We start from the raw sequence: 19,459 nt of genomic DNA, 5'->3' as shown, positions 1-19,459 counted from the left end.
AGGGAAACCTATATCTTATACCAACACATAAAGGGAAACCTATATCTTATACCAACACATAAAGGGAAACCTATATCTTATACCAACATATAAAGGGAAACCTATATCTTATACCAACACATAAAGGGCTAAACACAGAATTGATACTAAAGGAGCCAAATTTAATAAACCATAATATTGCCAAAACTTTTATGTTCAAAACCCCCATAATAATACTACTTTGAAATATCCAAATTGTAGATACTGGCACCTGTATATTTAGTTTAGCAATGTATATATCATTTAGCAACAATTGAAACCATGTATCATCCACTTTACAACCAACGAAACTAATATCCTCAAAACAACTACTACGTCCATCACATTAATGCAGGTTGTACAATACCCATGTTGATGCAAATGAAATCTTACATCAGATGGATGGATTCTGTGACTATCTTTATCATATAACTCTATAAGGATCTCATATTTTCTTCCAGTTTCTAAAACCCATTTTCTGTGTGGCAGGACAACAAATGCTGAAATCAAATAAGTTATCTTTAGTATGGTAAAATAGTAAAATATCTTATAAAATCACAATATAAATTAAAAAATATTGGTTCAATATAAATACTATGTAAATTTGATAATACATTGTACTTTTTCCATTCAAATAAGACCTAACTTCATTGTACTACATTTTTTTCAAGAAATAATATATCTATTCTTTAATATCAAACAAAACTGATTTTTTTTTTATTATCTTTGTATTTTTTGATTAATTGAAAACAATGAATCTTAGAATTTTTTACAATTTTCTACAGCTGCCATTAAGGTAAGGTTTGCATGATACCTGGATTTTTTTCTTAGTGATATTATACCAATATGATACATCATTTTGTTCAGGGAGGAGTGCCCAATCATTTAATGAAAAAAAATCGAAAATCGCCCGTCCCGTTTTTTCAAGTGAAAAGCTCAAAATTGCAATTTTTGACGTTTTTTAGGGAAAATTGTATTTAAATTCTTCTGAAATAATAATATATGCAAGTGACTATAAAAAAATAAAACTGAATAAAACATGTATAAATAATTGTGGTCCATTCATTAATGATAAATTTTAATTCAAAAGTTCTTAAAAAAGTTCCTAAAAACAAGATTTTTTAATTTTTGGGTTTAAAAAAATTCTGTTGCCATGACAACAAAAAGCCAAAAATATCCCCTTTCCGGGTCCAACGTTTTTGTAAAAAACTGTGAACTTAAGGATTTAACTATTTGCATTATAATGAGCTAATAAAATTGGTATGTCCCCGAATTCGTTTTTACGGAAATGGGCGTGATGTGTTCATCTTGTCATTTCTAAAAACACAAAAATATTTTTTTGGTTGATCTGCAAAGAAGAATGTCATCTTTAATAGCATCTTTTTACAAAGAATCATTTTGTCTTGTAACAAATAGTTTGGGGCTTGGGGGGATAAAAAACTATGTGAATTAAGTTTTTTCTATCCTACATTGAACTTTTGATGTCAACCATTGACTTTTATGCCCATAACTATCAGTCGAAGGGGAGGTGTTAAACTTTGGTCATACTTTTTTTGTATTAATACACGTACAAGACTCTGATTTTGAAGGAAACACTTATTTTCTTTCAGTGCTTCAAACTGTAATATTTTGAATATTAGGATAGCATTCTAATTGCCATTAAAAGTAATGAAAATTGCTTTATTGCTCCATGTTTTGTTAATTGTTTGTATGCAGAAATTGGATGAAAAAACATCAGTTTTGACTAGTAAAGTCATTTACAGCAGCCGTGTTTATTCCATTCATTTAAATCTGATTTGTCCAATTGTTACACATGATGTTCAGATTTGGAGTCTTTGACCAAACAAACAAACTACATGCTCCTATACATGATGAGGGGCCTGATGGGTTATTTTCGTTCTTCGTGATCGGCGCATTTTCGCTATGGTGATCCGTTTTTCTACAGACTTATTTTTTTTTTATATTTTTGTGATCCGTGATCATGGAAATTTATTTTCTGTGAATCGTGATTGACAAAAAAATCATCTCGTGAATATATATGTTTTGTTCATATATAAAATAAGAAATAAAGTTATGTAGACCTGTAATATGAAAATCTTCCACATACTTTCATTAAATTAAAATCAATTCAATGAAGTTCACAGGAGTAACGGTACTGTAGTTGAGGAGTCCACACCGTCAATTTGCGATTTGATGTTCGCAAATGCAGTTTTACTGTCAATGCGTAGCGGAGACAGTAAAACGGAAATTTGCGACCGTCAAATCAAAATTGATTGTGGCTACTCTTCAACCACAGTAATGTTATTCCTATTATAATGCGTTACAAAAAGAAATAATACGTTAGAGCTTGAAATAAATGGGGAATGTGTCCATGGGACACTGATGATGCCCCCTCTTGCATAAACATAAAACATTATAAAGCATTACGTATAAATTTTATAACATTTGGTTGAAGCAAACTAGAGGTTTAGAACAGAGACGAAAAATTCAGAAATCGACCTCATAAAAATACCCCGAGCTTCATTTTGAGCTCTTATATACGGAGAAAGACTAAAAACTAACAATTTTCCGGATTTTATAGTGAGTCCGTGCATGTGTAGAGACACATGTTACCATCCTTGCTTTTAGATAAATTGCTTCAAAGTTGACTGATATGCATAGAAGTTTGTTTGATAAGAGGTTGTAAAATGTCCGGTGGCAAATAGTTCAGGCATGTTAAGGACGACACAATACTATAGTTGTGTCCGAAAGACACATTTTTAATGCATCCATAAAAAAAAGAATAAACCACACTTCTATCTTGTGAAAGGAGCTTCCCATACATTAGTTTTTAAGGTTTTACGGCCGGAGACAAGAGAAGGGACATGGGAGAAAGGAAAAAGGTGACCCCTGTCCGACCTGACGACATCAAAATTCAAACTTGTTCTGTGTTTTTGTGGTAATAAGCATTGTGCATAAGTTTCATATCAGTTGGTTGAGGCAAACAAAAGTTAGAGAACGGAAACCAATTTTGTAAAAACGGACGTACACTATGATACGTACATTCGGATGGACGTACAAACAGACAAGAATAAAACTCAATGCCCGCTTTGCTATGGCGGGGGCATAAAAATGTACATTTATGAAATAAAATAAAATTCCGCGAAACTTCATGAATGGTTTTTGCACAAAGACGTTATGGCTAAACGTGACGTCATATAAATGAAAACTAACAAACTGAAGGTCATAATGTTACTTCTACGATTCAAATTTTGATCAAATCACATCAAAACACCAATTTTGAGGTAGGTGTTGTTTTATTTTTGGTAAGATTGTAGTAATCGAACATTGGTTGATCAAAGCAATTTAAAATGGCGGGTCCCTCCATTTTTTAATTATTTGAATTTGAGTTATCTCCCTGTGTACGCAAACCTTACCTTAAGTTACATGTATGATAAATTAATCATTAAAACTTTGTTGATGTCAATTGCAATTCTGAAAGTAAGATTAGTTAAAATTTGACATCATAACAGATGTTGATTACTATAAGAAACCATGAAATCTATAATAATAAGTGCTACCAATTAAAATCCATCAAATGTATGATAGGTGTTGTTAACTATTCTTAATGCATTTAATTTACCTCATAATTTAACTTACCCAAATAACTTGCAGTAACAACATATAACATGGCTGATGGTTTTGTCAAACTATCATTTTCTTTTATATCTAAAAAACACCAACAAAAATTCATTTTTTAAATTTAAAGTGTACACTGAAAAAAAAGTTATTTTTGTTAGAACTCTTATTTAGCATTTCAATATTATTCAATCTTGTACTGAAGCTTCCCTCCATCAAGATTTACACAAACCCCTTTAAGGGATATTCCATTAAAATGGATGTGGGTAGGGGGTTGGGGGTTTGAAGGGAAGTTTTTGGACAAGGGTTTGCATCATTTATGGTTGTATTTCCATTTGATGTTCAATTTCTCAAAGATCGTATATTGGTTGTTGGGAGGATACTGGACTAATGGAATAGCCTTAACTTACTACCACATATATTCTGACTTCAAAGTTTTCTTCTCAATTTAATGTAAAACAAAAGGAAGCATTTTTGCAATAATTTTATCTTAAGTTTTTAATAAAATCAAGTCATAATGTATATAGATAAATAACAAATTAATTTGAAATGATCAGTTTAAATCTCGACTTCAATACTATTAATAGATGTAGAAAATTTCATGGTTTTTCAATAGAACTGACAAATTATAACTGAAACTGTAAATAGTTAATTGAATGTACAAATTTCTCATAAGAATAACTTTTATGTGTTTTAATCCTTTCAATATCTCAGTTCTAGTATTTTCTATTCAATCTGTAAATAGTCTATCAAAGGGATTTAAATTGAATGTTAAAAAAGAAGATTCTAAGGGGAAATAATTAAAATCATAAGTAGAAGAGGGACAGACAAAATATGACCTAAAACACAAACACAATGAAAGGACTTATGATTGAGCATGTCTACTAAACATAAGGGGTAAACGTAGGTGCTATCAAAGACCTATCAGATCCTGCAGCACCAGTGACAACCTTTCTGTTGCTGTCAAGGTACCAGGACACTTAGTACAAATAAACTTACTTTTATCTGTGCGTACAATCTTAGTAAACCCTGGTTCCAGTGCTGTAGAAAGTTTAAGCCCAACAACAAAGGAACTTACTTTTATCAGGGAGTACAATCTCAGTAGACCTAAGTTCCGGTGCTGTAGGAAGTCTTAGTCTAAGAACATATAAACTTACTTTTATCTGTGAGTACAATCTCAGTAGAACCTAGTTCTAATGCTGTAGCTGTTGAAGTACTGGCATCCAAGGTACAAATCATTGTATCCTGTACTTCTAACAAAAACTGTGGAGATGGCATATTTATTTCTGTAAAACAGATTAGAAAACTGGTTAACATGTTGAATCTTGGAAGCATAACATGAAACATATGCAGAATTATATGTGATGTCAGTAACATATATCCACATCAGATTATTAATGTTACTTCATGTTTAACCCTTTGATGGTGACAATTTTCAAATAAACTCCATGTCCTATGCAGTATTTATTGTCTATCCTGTGCTGTCATTAAGACTTTATTTGAATTTTAAATTTCCTAGAATATATGTCATAATTAAAAATGTAGTATTCAAGTAGAAAAAGTTTGTTACTATTCTTTAGTTTGTTTGGAAAACTTTATTTTTCAGATCTTAACAAGGGCACTTATGTCTATAGAAGGGTCTGTTGAAATCTATCCCTAGCACAGTAAATGTTTGAATTATATTTATGCAATTTGATTCATACCAAAAATATTGTTTTTTTTTTTTTATATTTTTAACATTTAATTATGAAGGGACTAGCCATACACTGCCTCAGATATAAATTTTAATTCTATTTGCTAGCCTTCAATTTCCATGTTTCTATGCCTTGCACAAAAATTTTACATAATAAAACAATGAATTGTTTTTCCATATGATAGCAACACTTATTATTCTAATGCAATTATTTTGTATCAATGGTTCTGATTGGATGACAGTAAGCGTACAATTCTCTATCTCCTTGTCTGTAACGAAGCGGACAAGAAGCCAGAAAACGCCCGGTGTTTACGTTTGATGCCGGAAGCTTACCTATGACGTCACATAGTTTAGGCGCCAAAGAAGATAACATTATTTTGCGGAATTTTTGTTTAATGAAAATTTTATACTGAAATAATGACTTAAATTCAACGATTTGTTTATTTTGCATTAGAATAGAGATAACTGTATTGTATTTGAAGCTTTGCGGACGTCCATCGGTAGTTTTACTGTCGCAAATATCCGTTTACCAGTCTCCACTACGCGTCGCCAGATAAACTCAATTTGCGACAGTAAAACTACCGATGGACGTCCGCAAAGCTTCAAATACAATACAGTAATCTCTTAAATATATAACCTAAGTAATAAACGATACCTATGATAGATGTAGCCTTGACCAGTTCTACTGAATACTTTACTGTAGCTAACATCAGTACATAAGATTCTGTAGGTTTGATGTTCAAATTGGCTACTACCATTATCTTTACTATTGATGTTGGAACATCCTAAAAATAAAAGATAAAGCAAGGCATGAGTTAACACTGAATGACTGAGAGAGTAAATTTATTTAGGTATGGTAAAGTTATTCATTTATGATTGTTAATGAATAAGATTTAAAAACACAAGGCAATCAAAAAGTCAGAAATCAGAAAGAGTACCATGGATGAGAAAAAAAAAGACAAACATTATGTCAAAAAACACTAAATGTGAAAATACAAAGGCAATAGAATTCAGTACATCTCTTATTAAAACAACAAGCAATGAATGAGTTGTAGTCACTAAAATCTATTGTAAATACATATGAACTGTTGCATTTTTTTAATTGAAATAAAGCAGTACTTTTGACGATAAAAAGTTCTGGACACAAATTTCTAAACAAAGACACAAAATGAATATGAATCAACTGTATTCAATGGTTTGATAATTCTATTTGTAACTATAATCATCAGGAGTCGATTTCACAAATATACTTACAAATAAGATTGATCGTAAGTCATGAACAATTCAGTATACATACATGTACGATCAATCTTAGTCGTAATTTTTTTGTGAAACCGACTCCCAACCCATAAAAGATATCTGTTTGGACATTTTGACATGCATGTATATAGACATTGTCTCACAGACAAGTTTTTGATAACTCGTTACAGCAAAATCCTCCTAAGATGAGGCACAGCAGTGATAATGTCAATGCATAGAACATATGTAAAGTTTTCTGTTTTGTTTCTTCTAATTTATTATAAATGATAATAATAATAGTTCAAATAATGAGTAGTGATTTATACCTTATAAGCTGAATCTTTAATTCTTGCTTTGACCTTTGCACTTCCTGTACGTATGCCCTCCACTAATATTATATCTCCTTGTACTCCTCTGTCCTCTATTTGACGAATATGTTGTGGCGCTGAATAATCAGATTCAAAGAATCGTAAAATCCTTAAAAAAAAAGTCATTTTGAAACCTCCTGAAAATGGCTCATATCATACTACTGAAAAGATGGAAAGTTACCTTTGAAGATACATACCTAAATTTTTACATCTAAAACATTAACAGTACCAATTTTACTGCACCAGATGCACATTTCAACAATATTCTTCAGTGATTCTGGAGACCAAAACATTTGGAAATCCAAAACTTTTTTTTAAAAATGAAGAACTAATAAAACCAAAACGAAAAAAGTATAGACAAAGCTTGGCAAGGAATATAAATCAATTACCCTTATACTTCAACTATAGCAATGAACTCATCAGAGGTAATAACATTCAGGGTTATCTAGGTTGAAACACAACATAAATATCTCTTACACTTACAGGCAGTCCTAATAGTTTTGGAATATTCAATGTTGTTTGGTTGATGTCACTTTGACCTTGATCAAACATCTCCTCCGAGTTGTAATCAATTGGGGCGTGTTTTTTTGGTCTTCGGTAGTGAGCCAGAAGAGGTCCATTTCTGTTTTTTTGCATTGGGAAGATCTTCTGGCTCTCTTCTCCCTCTTCCTTTTAAATAGGTAGTTTAGACGGCAGAGGCCCATAACAAACATGGCGTCGCTTAGTCTAAATGACATTAATCAATTTATGAATGCAGATATAATAGAATGTGAGCTGTGTGATGAACGTTTTTATGGTATGGCAGCCTTAGTAGGACATCCCTGTAGGGACAATAGGCTGGATGAATATAAGAACTACATGGACAATAACAATAAAAAGACGACTATTTGATATTCTGGGGAGGGGGCAGGAGGATTTTTTTGCGGATTTATTATTCATTCTAATCTGTCGCTAAACACGCCTATTTTGTCAGCTCTTACCTGGCCATCATATTCATATTTAAAATCCTATTGTCCCCCACCCCACCCAAAACAAATATCAAATGGGTTTCCCCTTATTTAACACAAGTTTAAATTGATTGATTGTTGATTGCTTATTTTAAACGTCCAGTGACATATATTTCATGCATGTTCAAGAAAACATGAGTTTCAAAGTCAGGTATATAATATGAAAATAAGGAGTATAGTATTATTGCCAATGAGGAAACTATCCACTCATGTTCAAATGAAGTGGATGTAAGCAATTAATAGGCAACCATACGGCCTTCAACAACGACAAAAACCCATACCGTTTAGTTGGCTATAAAAGGCCCCGACATGAAAAATGTGAAACAATTTAAACAAAAAACTAACGACCTAATTTTATATAATAAAACAGTTTACAAAAAATCAAATATGAGTCGACAGACAACCACAGAACTACAGGCTCCTGACTTAGGACAGGCACATAAAGAATATGTCAGGGTTAAACATGTTTGTGAGCACTCACCCCTCCCCTAAACTGGGACAATGGTGAAACAGTACAAAATAAGAACAAACTGTTAAAATCATTTGTAATAAGGTTAACCCAAAAGATCGGTACAAGACACAAAAAACAACTAACATTTTAAAAGACAATAGACACAAAGCACCGAAATAAGAGTATTTGCAGTTAATGAAAGTTTGTTCAAAGCTAATTACAAGTAACACTGAAATAAATGTTGTTCTCCCAGACTATCTTTTATATACAAAAATAATCCAGTTTAGTTACTTCAAAATTGTTTGATAGACAAAATATCCTTTTCGAGCATATACCAGAAAAACATTGACAATTTTTTGTACAGTTTAAAATTATTCCTAAAAATCAAATGGTCGGAGCTTTAAGCCAGATTTGTTTACCAAAATTGAGCCAGGAAAGAACACATCGATTTCTTCCAACTAATTTTCTTTGTTTTTACACTTATTGTATAATTACATCAATACCAAAACAGAGCACATCATTACTACCGACTGAATTGACGTATGTTAATTTTCTAATAAATCATCGTAAACTTTTATTTATGTCAGCCAACATAAAAAAAAAAAAATCTGCAATATTCGACGGTAAATTGAATTTTTGCTCTATTGCTTCTTCTACAGAATATCTCCAGAAGAAGTCCAGATTCATTTCTTTGGACTCTTCACCAGAAGACATTCTGGAGATGTACAGAAGAGACCAATAAAACACGCCCCATCAGTTTACCAATATTTAAGTATTTACAAACCTTAATATGTTATATGCATCGAAAGCTTCACTTTTTTCAGCATCTGATAAAAGGCTCCATTCAAACTCCAATCCTGCTAAGCTGGAAAAGACATTCCCTGTAACAAATTCACAAATAATTTATTATATTTCATTATGCTTCAATGACTAGATAAGATAAACCTGTTCTGTAATATAGATACAATGAATAAGTGTTGATTCTTGAAAAAGAAACCATGAACCCAGAGGGCGAATGTTTTGTTTTTCATGAATCAATGCTTATCCATTGTATCTATAACTTAAACTATTGTGTTAATGTCTTTTCAAAATTAAAGCCTTTTCTTAATTAGCAGGTATTGTAAGTGATTTTAAATAACCCTGTTATCATGTTCAACAATGCATTACTAAATATAAGATCACAACTAATTGGTTAGAAAAATACAAATATAACACAACACGTCTGCCTTTAAATTATCAGGCATCTGAATATTATCTGTGTTACAAAATAAGACATATTCGAACTTATTTCTAATAAAATTGAGAATGGAAATGGGGAATGTGTTTAAGAGACAACAACTTGACCAAAGAGCATATATAAAGTATATATAATAAGTATGTTACCGAAATTTCTAGCAAGAAGCCTAATTCTAGGCACATCACATAAAAAACAAAAATGGACAAATTGAATGTAATCATTTTCGTTTCAAATATGTGAAATAGCCAATAATAATCCAAAAATAAACTGTAAAACTCGCTATTATTACAAAAATATCCACAATTACATACAAAATAAGAAAAAAAACCAGAAAACTAAAGAATAGGGACAACAAAGAGAATAGACTGACATGTACATCTTAAAATATTTTCATACACCAAATATAGTTGACCTTCTGTATACAGCAATAGAAAAACAGACCAAAACACAAAAACTTAAAATTGAGCAATGAACTGTGAAAATGAGGTAAAGGTCAACTCAAACCTGCCATACTGACATGTACATCATAAAATATTTCCATACACCAAATATAGTTGATATAGTTGACCTACAGCATACAGTATTGGAAAAACAGACCAAAACACATAAACTTAACATTGAGCAATGAACTATGAAAATGAGGTCAAGGTCAAATAAAACTTGCCAGACTGACATGTATATCGTAAAATAATTCCATACACCAAATATAGTTGATATAGTTGACCTACTGCATACAGTAATAGAAAAACAGACCAAAACACAATAAATGCTTTGCCAAGCGCAGCTGGATACGACCGCAGAGGTCGAACCCTGAACAGTTGGGGCAAAAATGGACACAATATTCGCGCTTGATACAGGTCTGAATTTGGATTGTAATTAAATATTTGAAATAATATAGGTTTCTGAATAAAAGAAGTCAAAGAACTTGAAATTGGTTATATGAATTGAATTTATATTCAATTAAAACTTTCTTGCTGTTGTACAAATGAATATAATAAAAATAAATGGGGTGTGTGTGTCCATGGGACACAGATGATGCCCAAGCTTGCATATCATATCAAGTTATAAAGGGACATAACTGAAGAACGGTAAAAGTGACACTACCCAAATTTGTACTTGATCTGAGTTTTGTGGTAAAAAGTATTGTGTGTAAATTTTATAAAATTTTGTTGAGGCAAACTTAAGTTAGAGAATGGAAACGAAAAATTCAGCAATTTTTCCATTTGTAAAGGGGCATAACTGTTGAACAGTAAAAGTGACACCACCAAAATTCAAACTTGATCTGTATTTTGTGGTATTAAGCATTGTGTATAAGTTTCATAACATTTGGTTGAGGCTAACTTAAGTTAGAGAACGGAAACAAAAAATTCAGCAATTTTTCCATTTGTAAAGGGGAATTACTCTAGAACGGTTAAAGTGACACTACCCAAATTTGTACTTGATCTGAGTTTTGTGGTAAAAAGTATTGTGTGTAAATTTTATAAAATTTTGTTGAGGCAAATTTAAGTTAGAGAATGGAAACGAAAAATTCAGCAATTTTTCCATTTGTAAAGGGGCATAACTGTTGAACAGTAAAAGTGACACCACCAAAATTCAAACTTGATCTGTATTTTGTGGTATTAAGCATTGTGAATAAGTTTCATAACATTTGGTTGAGGCTAACTTAAGTTAGAGAAAGGAAACAAAAAATTCAGCAATTTTTCCATTTGTAAAGGGGAATAACTCTAGAACGGTTAAAGTGACACTACCCAAATTTGTACTTGATCTGAGTTTTGTGGTAAAAAGTATTGTGTGTAAATTTTATAAAATTTTGTTGAGGCAAACTTAAGTTAGAGAATGGAAACGAAAAATTCAGCAATTTTTCCATTTGTAAAGGGGCATAACTGTTGAACAGTAAAAGTGACACCACCAAAATTCAAACTTGATCTGTATTTTGTGGTATTAAGCATTGTGTATAAGTTTCATAACATTTGGTTGAGGCTAACTTAAGTTAGAGAACGGAAACGAAAAAATTCAGCAATTTTTCCATTTGTAAAAAAGGGGCATAACTCTAGAACGGTTAAAGTGACACCACCAAAATTCACACTTGATCTGTGTTTTGTGGTAATAAGCATTGTGTATAAGTTCTCTAACTTTTGGTTGAGGCTAACTTAAGTGAGGCGGAAACGAAAAAATTCAGCAATTTTTCCATTTGTAAAGGGCATAACTCTAGAACGGTTAAAGTGACGTCACCAAAATTCAAGCTTGATCTGTGTTTTGTGATAATAATCATTGTGTATAAGTTACATAACATTTGGTTGAGGCAAACTAAAGTTAGAGAACGGAAACCAACTTTGGGACATACAGACGGACAAGGGTAAAAGTTAATGCCCCCGCCGTGGTGGGGGCATAAAAATGCATTTTAAAAGGTAAAATCTTTTACTTGACAAGGTGTATATAATTTTTTAGAAAAATTGTAATTTAACTACAATACTGTTTCTGGTTAATTAATACATACATTTATTATTTTGACCTCAGGATTCATATTTACCTGCATCATCATATCCTTGTATAATAAGTTCTTCAGGAGAATCTTCCAAATACAAAGCTCTAGTTGTCGTCTGGATCTCAAATTGAGATATAGCTTTTACAATCACAATGCATTTCAATTTCTCACCAGTAACTGCAAAGTAAAACAATATTAGCATATGACATGTTTGTGCACAGCTTTTGATTACATTTTCGCAAATTTGTTTTGCAGGTAAACTCAGGTAAATGCAGGTAGATAATTCTTTTTTATTTATCTATTTATTTATTGAAGTGTTTTTTATTTATCATGTTTATTTAACTATTTAAGAGTACAAGTCCCCCTTCTGTTAAGTATAATTTCCCTGCTCACCATTTTACTGTGCATCAACATGAAATATCCCTTGAATTAAGTGTTCTGTCGTACACTAATGATTTTTTCCCCAATATGTTTCTGACAAATGAAACTCCCATGTTTGTGCCTTGACCTTACTTTACAAACTGACTCAAATCATTTACTAAATTTAAAGCGATCACTATTTGGTAAAATTAGGAAACAGAATGCTATCCACTCCGAAATATTCATAAAGTTAAGTTACATGTACAACATGTATGCCCTAAGCTATTAGGGATTTCTCATGATCACTTTATAAATTTTTTTGGAATTCAATATGAAAAATATATAATTTAAATTTACAAATATGTTCAAAATTGATAACTTTAGTCATATTTATAATGAATTATCTTTTATTTTTACCTGTGTTACCTGTAAAATGAATGCACTCAAATGTAATCAAAAACTATGAGCAAATGTAAAAAAAAATAATTGTTTGAATACAATAAGGTGATTTACATATAGAAAAATAAAACTGGAGATTGCATATTGCCAATGAATTTTCTGTATTTAATATGATGGCTAGTTTGTGATGTAGTCATTTAGACACAACAGAAACAATGGAGGAGATGGCATATTACCTTTATTTTCTGTCATAATGATAGCTTGTTTACGATGAGGTGATTTAGACATAACAGAAACAATGGCGGAGAAGACACATTACCTTTATTTTCTGTCATAATGATAGCTTGTTTACGATGAGGTGATTTAGACATAACAGAAACAATAGCAGAAAATGCACACTCTCCATCAGTACTGTTAACAAGTGTCAAAGATGCAGTTTCTGGTGTATTTGAACTCCTGAAAAATAAACATAGAGGTGTAAAAGATACATGTATATGTATGTATTAAATTCATGAAAAATTGTCCACTTTGAAATGTAAATAATGCAATGATTAGTACATGTTATTCATTTAGTCACATACTACTACATGTATATATAGTATAATGTTACATAGTGTTGGATAATTGGTTGAAATTACCAAACAATTATCTATAACTATCGGTTGACAGCAACCAACCAACTATCCGTTATAATCGCATAATTATCGCTTGCTCTTTTTTTTTTAATATGAAATCATGCATTCAGCAACATTGTACATGCATGTCTTATGCATATATTCCATATCATTGCAGAGTTTTATTTGTTAATGTTTGATCTTTTGTTTACTTTGCATATTTTAGTTAGCAATTAAAACAGTGAATCAATTGGAAACCAGATTCAGATTGCGCATGTTGTAATGCTTGCCTCCCCCTTTTTATGGTAAACTTGTACATGTTTGTATAGTTTCTTGAAATTATTGAGGATAAGGGATAGATGTTAGTGAGATGTCCAATGTTGAAAGTAATATAAAGAATTGCAATTTGTTGTTATGGCTGTTGTTTCAATGTGTGATTACTGGAAAGCGAGAGATTTGTGTATGTTAGGAAGTTAGGTTTCACATTCTGCCTCCATATTTTCTCTGCAGTTTCCTGATTTGACTATTAACACAAATAAAACTCTTCTAATGATCTACTCATAAATTTAAAGTCAAAACCTATCTTTACTGATGAAGATCAATCCATGTTTACAAACAATATCAACATTACGGGAATTTCCCTTAATGTTGATCCATGGTTGCTTATTTGTAAACAATATGTAACAAGCTCTGTCATTTGTCTCAGAAGTATAAATGCAAAAACAACAACAGAACCGTTGGGTTGACAATGTTGGAAGGTGGCAAATTTAAATAGAAGCTAAACTATGTCTGATAATTACAACCAAGCGGTGAAAATTAGTAAATACTGTATATGATAATATTTAACTTTGTTTTTATCAAAGGTTGTCCGTGCCGGTGACGGTGCTAAGGTTGTGGGTGATGGTGTTAAATACAGTTGCCGGTGACAGTGCTAGATTTGGTTGCCAGTGACGGTGCTAGATTTGGTTGCCAGTGACGGTGCTAAGGTTGTCGGTGTCAGTGCTAAGTTTGTGGGTGCAGGTATTAAATAATATAGCCATGGACAGTGATTAAGTTTCTTATTGATAGTAACTATTTTATAAATGATGAGACTAAATAATATTGCCGGTGATGGTGCTTATGTAGCTAGTGGTTGTGGTCAAGTTGTTTTTGGCTGTGCTACATGTAAATAAGTTTGAGGCTTCTGGTGCTAATTAAGATTGTCAGGGACACTGTTAATGTAGTTATTGACGGTGCAAATTAAGGACGTGTGTGTCGGTGACGGTGCTAAGGTTGTTAGCGACAGTGCTTAGGTTGTTTTATTGACAGTTCTAGGGTACTAATATGTTGTTGCTTTTATTATGCTACGTTGATGATTTATAATGTTGGATAGTGATATTAATCTTGAATTTGGGTTTATTGGAAGATTTTAAATAAGTGACAACCTTGTTACTTAACTGTTGAATTATATGCTAGTAGCTTGTTATTAATGAAAGTTTGTTTGTCTACTGTAAGACCAACCATTATCGGGACCCAACCAGACCAGTGACAGAGCCTGCAAGACACAATCTCTCCGTAGTTGTTTATTTTAGTACTAAGAAAATATGAAACTTTATTCATTCAGATATTTTATTTCATAACTCAGAATATATATATAATCACAAGTATATGATTTCCCTTTCTGTAACATTTTTGGTCCGACAGTAAACATTAGACATCGAACCTAACACTTTATAGACCCTTTCTCCTTTTCTGTGTGACCCTGGGATCTCTGATGGCAGATTATAGCACCTGGGAGGCAGCATTTCATATTTTGTTTCATAATCACAACAGTGAAACTCAAATTTGTAAATTTCAATGGTACATGCATGACATGTATTTTTCACATCACTCACATGATGATTTCAAATAAATAGCTGTATCAAAATTTGAATGTTTCTCATTAAAAAGATATATAAAGTATTTAACTTTAAGCATCTTAAATCAATAAATTGAACAATAAATGCATTGAAATATATACATTTAACCAAGGGATCCAACCAAATGTCCATTATTGAATGCGTATTTGTCACTTTAGTGATCATTCTTCTTCTGTCACCTGTGCCCTTCGTGTGTCTGTAGTTATTAATGTAAGAAAACGGATTTTCATCATAGTTAATCTGTATTTGATCCGTGATTTGTTTATATTTTCAATGCCGGATAAAAGGGAAATTTACAAAAATAAATATTAATTGACAAGCGATTTGGAAAGGAATATAACGTTTATAATGCAATAAATAGAAGTAACATTAACTAAAGACAATTTTCATCACGTTTTAAAGTAGTAAATTTATTTTGCTGAAAATCAGAATGTTTTGAGGTATGCTGTTGAGTAGAAAGTACTGGACGTGAAAGAAAATATTTCATACAAAAGTTGTTTCTTTTAAAAAGCATACGATCAATCTTTAAAGTCAATGATTTTACCATATTTCTAAAAAGAAATTATTTATGTCTTTCATCATTATTGGATGTTGACATTGTTTTTGTCATCTGTTGATATTTTTCGTGACAATTTGTATGACTGCGCATGTAAAATGGAAACCGGAAACAGACCAGAAGTTGATATTCTAAAGTTCCGGTAAACATAACGACAAGCGATTGAACAAAATCCCTATTGATTATCGACGTCATTGAGCCCAACCAACTGATTTCTGATCATCTGAACACCACTAATAATGTATTTATTAAAATTCATTTGTTTTAATGTACAGCGTCTACATCCCTTATACCATCCAATAGTTCAAATCTTCCAAGACAATGGTGATGGAGATGTATTTTAATATATTACATATATATATTCATATGACCAATTAGTTGGACCATATTGTCAGTTTAAGATATTGTATAAAATAAGTTTGCATGGTTGGAAGTAGTATAATTTTCTTCGTTTTTGTCCAGAAATATATTGGTCAAACGTGTTCTTCATATGTTAATAAATTATGTTGGACAAATGTTTTTTTTTTTGCTTCATTTTTTCCCGGGATACTTATATAATCTTGTATTACAAAGGTTATCATTTTCACATGATTTGATAAAAGAACATTTTCTAAGCTATTTAAATTTGTATGAAGCATAATTTTTTTTCTGACAAAATTATATCTTTTGCTCTAAATTAACACAAACGATTCTGAATATAATAAGAGCATTTCAAATTAAGTCTCTGGAATTATTGGTATATTAAGGCTTTTGAGCATAGAATATCAAATTAAATTAAAGAACCTTAGTGAGCGTGCTCACATACCCCACGTCCCCACATTGTCACTGGAGAAATAAAATAACTGTAAAAAAAATTGTATAAGAAAAAAAAATTGAATCATAATTTCCTGTCGATATGCACATCTACTAAGTATGTCCTTATTATCTACAAAGTTTCATGAAATTCTGTTGTGTGGTTTCAGAGGAGTTGAGATGACAAACTGTTGCAGAGGTATATTGAAGCAAATAAGTTCAAAGGGGCGTAACTCCTAGAAAAAAAATTGAATCGTAATTTCCTGTCGATATGCACATCTACGTAGTATGTCCTTATCATCTGAAAAGGTTTCAGGAAATTCTATTGTGTGGTTTGAGAGGAGTTGCGATGACAAAAGGTTGCAGTAGTATATTGGGCAAATAAGTTCAAAGGGGCGTAACTCCTGGAAAAAAAATTAAATCATAATTTCCTGTCGATATGCACATCTACGTAGTATTTCCTTATTACAGTACTACCTGTGACATTATCTTATTAATGGTGGCCATAAAAAATATGGTCACCATGATGGCCCTAAATGTCCATCATTATACCCCCTGCTGCTTAATTAATACACAAGGTATTAATCAAAAACTAGTCAAGGATAAAGAGAAATCATGACTGCATTGAAGTGTTAAAATTACATAACTTACAGGTTAAGTGTCTCAGGGAAAATATATGACTTTTTGTGTTTGTCAAATTTTATAGCTGTGATTATGACAAGAATATTCTAAAATAAAATGAAATAATGAAACTAGTTGAACATATAGCTTCCTAACTTTTGTTGTAAAAATTTTCTCATGACTGTTTGCAAATGTTTGTTTTGATGTTATAACTTTTAAATAATTCTATCAATTTAAGTTATTTTTTACATGTATTTTTTGGCAAGTGAATAATAAATGAATATCATCTTCTAATATAATGCAAACTTTCACAACGCCTGCCTTTTTCCATTGAAAAGGTGTTTCTCAAATTAATTTTCTAAAATCAAAATTGTTTATACTTACTGCATTTAACAATTGTTTATCAAATGTTTAAGATTATCTTTAGGACTTATTCTTAATAAAATTTAGGCATTTCATTATTTCTCTATTGAATAAATACATGTATATTCAAAATATTCATTATAGAAAAATTAGATAATTTTTTTATTGTCATATAAACATATTACAATTTAATCAAGTTTCTGACAAATAAAAACCCAAAACAAACATTATAATGCAAAGAAATAACAATTCTATAAGAAATCAAAACACATGGAAAAAAGTTATTAGGTTTCTGCCCTCAGTTCTAACAAGGATTTGTATAGTCCTCTCACTATACAAATCCTTGGTTCTAATGACTTTCTTTTATAAAGGAGTCAATATTGTAAACATGTTCCATTGGTTTAGCATTTCTTTTACTTTTTGTTCTTGGTTAAGATTTTATTCATAAGATTCAAGATTTTATTCATAAACTGGTCAGAGGCATTATTATGAGAAGGTAAACAATTTTCAAATAGATTATCTCTAAGTCGTTATGTTAATTTTACAAACAATTCTATCCTTTATCATGTTTATAGTAATTTTTATCCACCATTTTCTATTTCTAAATTATGACCACTTATTCTTTACTTAGTGAAGCATTTGAGTTTACTGTTTACATCATAAGTTTTTATTTTATTTTCAAAAATATTCTTATTTTTTTTTCTTAAAATTCATTTTTAATCAAGGGCTTTAAAGAATCTAATTCATTCAAGTTCCAGCAATTATTAACTTTATCAAAAAGACCTGAGTTGAGTGAAATATTCTTTGCAAATGTATACCAAGAATATGTTTCATGCATATGCCAGTCCTGCGGTTTCAACAATATAATACACAGAACAAAAAGTGATTTAATTAATAGACCATAAAAATGTCACAATCTATATAGAAGTGTACTTCATTTTTTCTGGAGACAAAGTTTGCCTGTTTAACTGACAAAATTAGCCAAACTGAAGATAACATATTTGTTAAGTTTTCAATTGTTTAAAAAAGCAAGACAATTTTTTCTTTAAATAATTTCTTTGTAAATCTCTTTAGTGATTCTTCATGCAAAACTCGTTTCGAGATTTGAAAAATATCAATGATAAAAAAAATAGTTTATTCCTATACCATATAATGATATTTGTAGTTTTCCTGAATAATAATTATGATAATAGATTGTACAACTTTGTTAACAAAATTTATTATAAAAGGATTGATATTCATGATATTGAAAATTTAAATTTGTGAATAAACTGGCTTGTTAAATTACTTGCTTCATGGTTCCTTTAAACATATCATTTGCATGATTATAAGTTATAATTAATAATAATTCATTTAATAATGCAAACGAACAATAGAATACCATGTACATCATGTACAATAACTTTTTTTTTACTGAAAAAAATAATTATTTAAAGGATTCTCTCTTTTGTTTTCAAATGCTAGTCAATAACTTATCTTTGAATTTTTGTCATTTCTACTCAAGATTCTTACCAAGAAGAAAATAAAAGAATAAGAAGCAAAAAAACAAATAAAAAATAATAATAACATAAAAAAATAAAAACATTAGAATAAAGGAAAATATGTGAATTTAAAGACAGAAAAATCAACAAATGATATGAATTAACAAAGACTAAAACAAACATTCTATTCTTCATTTTCAAGAAAAGGTGAAATGTCAATTTGAGAAGAAACCTGAGTTACCTGGGGCGTGTTTTATTG

General features: G+C 30.8%; 1 protein-coding gene across 2 annotated transcripts in view; it reads right to left on the bottom strand.

Moving 5' to 3' along the window:
- Positions 1–19,459, bottom strand: part of LOC127706751 (nuclear pore membrane glycoprotein 210-like) — an 84,489-nt gene that overhangs the window by 58,318 nt on the left and 6,712 nt on the right. Inside the window, exons 2-9 of one of the 2 annotated variants that reach the window (XM_052211409.1) lie at positions 13,195–13,331; positions 12,162–12,293; positions 9,179–9,275; positions 6,895–7,045; positions 5,985–6,114; positions 4,794–4,922; positions 3,658–3,726; positions 412–518 (exon numbers count right to left, since the gene is read on the bottom strand). In XM_052211409.1, the coding sequence (XP_052067369.1) occupies positions 412–518; positions 3,658–3,726; positions 4,794–4,922; positions 5,985–6,114; positions 6,895–7,045; positions 9,179–9,275; positions 12,162–12,293; positions 13,195–13,331 (952 nt within the window). Of the gene's footprint in view, positions 1–411; positions 519–3,657; positions 3,727–4,793; positions 4,923–5,984; positions 6,115–6,894; positions 7,046–9,178; positions 9,276–12,161; positions 12,294–13,111; positions 13,160–13,194; positions 13,332–19,459 lie in introns of those variants that run through there. The other variant, XM_052211410.1, reaches the window with a different exon arrangement.

This window comes from Mytilus californianus, unplaced genomic scaffold (assembly GCF_021869535.1).
Source record: "Mytilus californianus isolate M0D057914Y unplaced genomic scaffold, xbMytCali1.0.p SCAF_6, whole genome shotgun sequence".
Classification (NCBI taxonomy): domain Eukaryota; kingdom Metazoa; phylum Mollusca; class Bivalvia; order Mytilida; family Mytilidae; genus Mytilus; species Mytilus californianus.
Note: the sequence above shows the minus strand (reverse complement) of the source record. Positions and strands in the feature narration are given on the sequence as shown.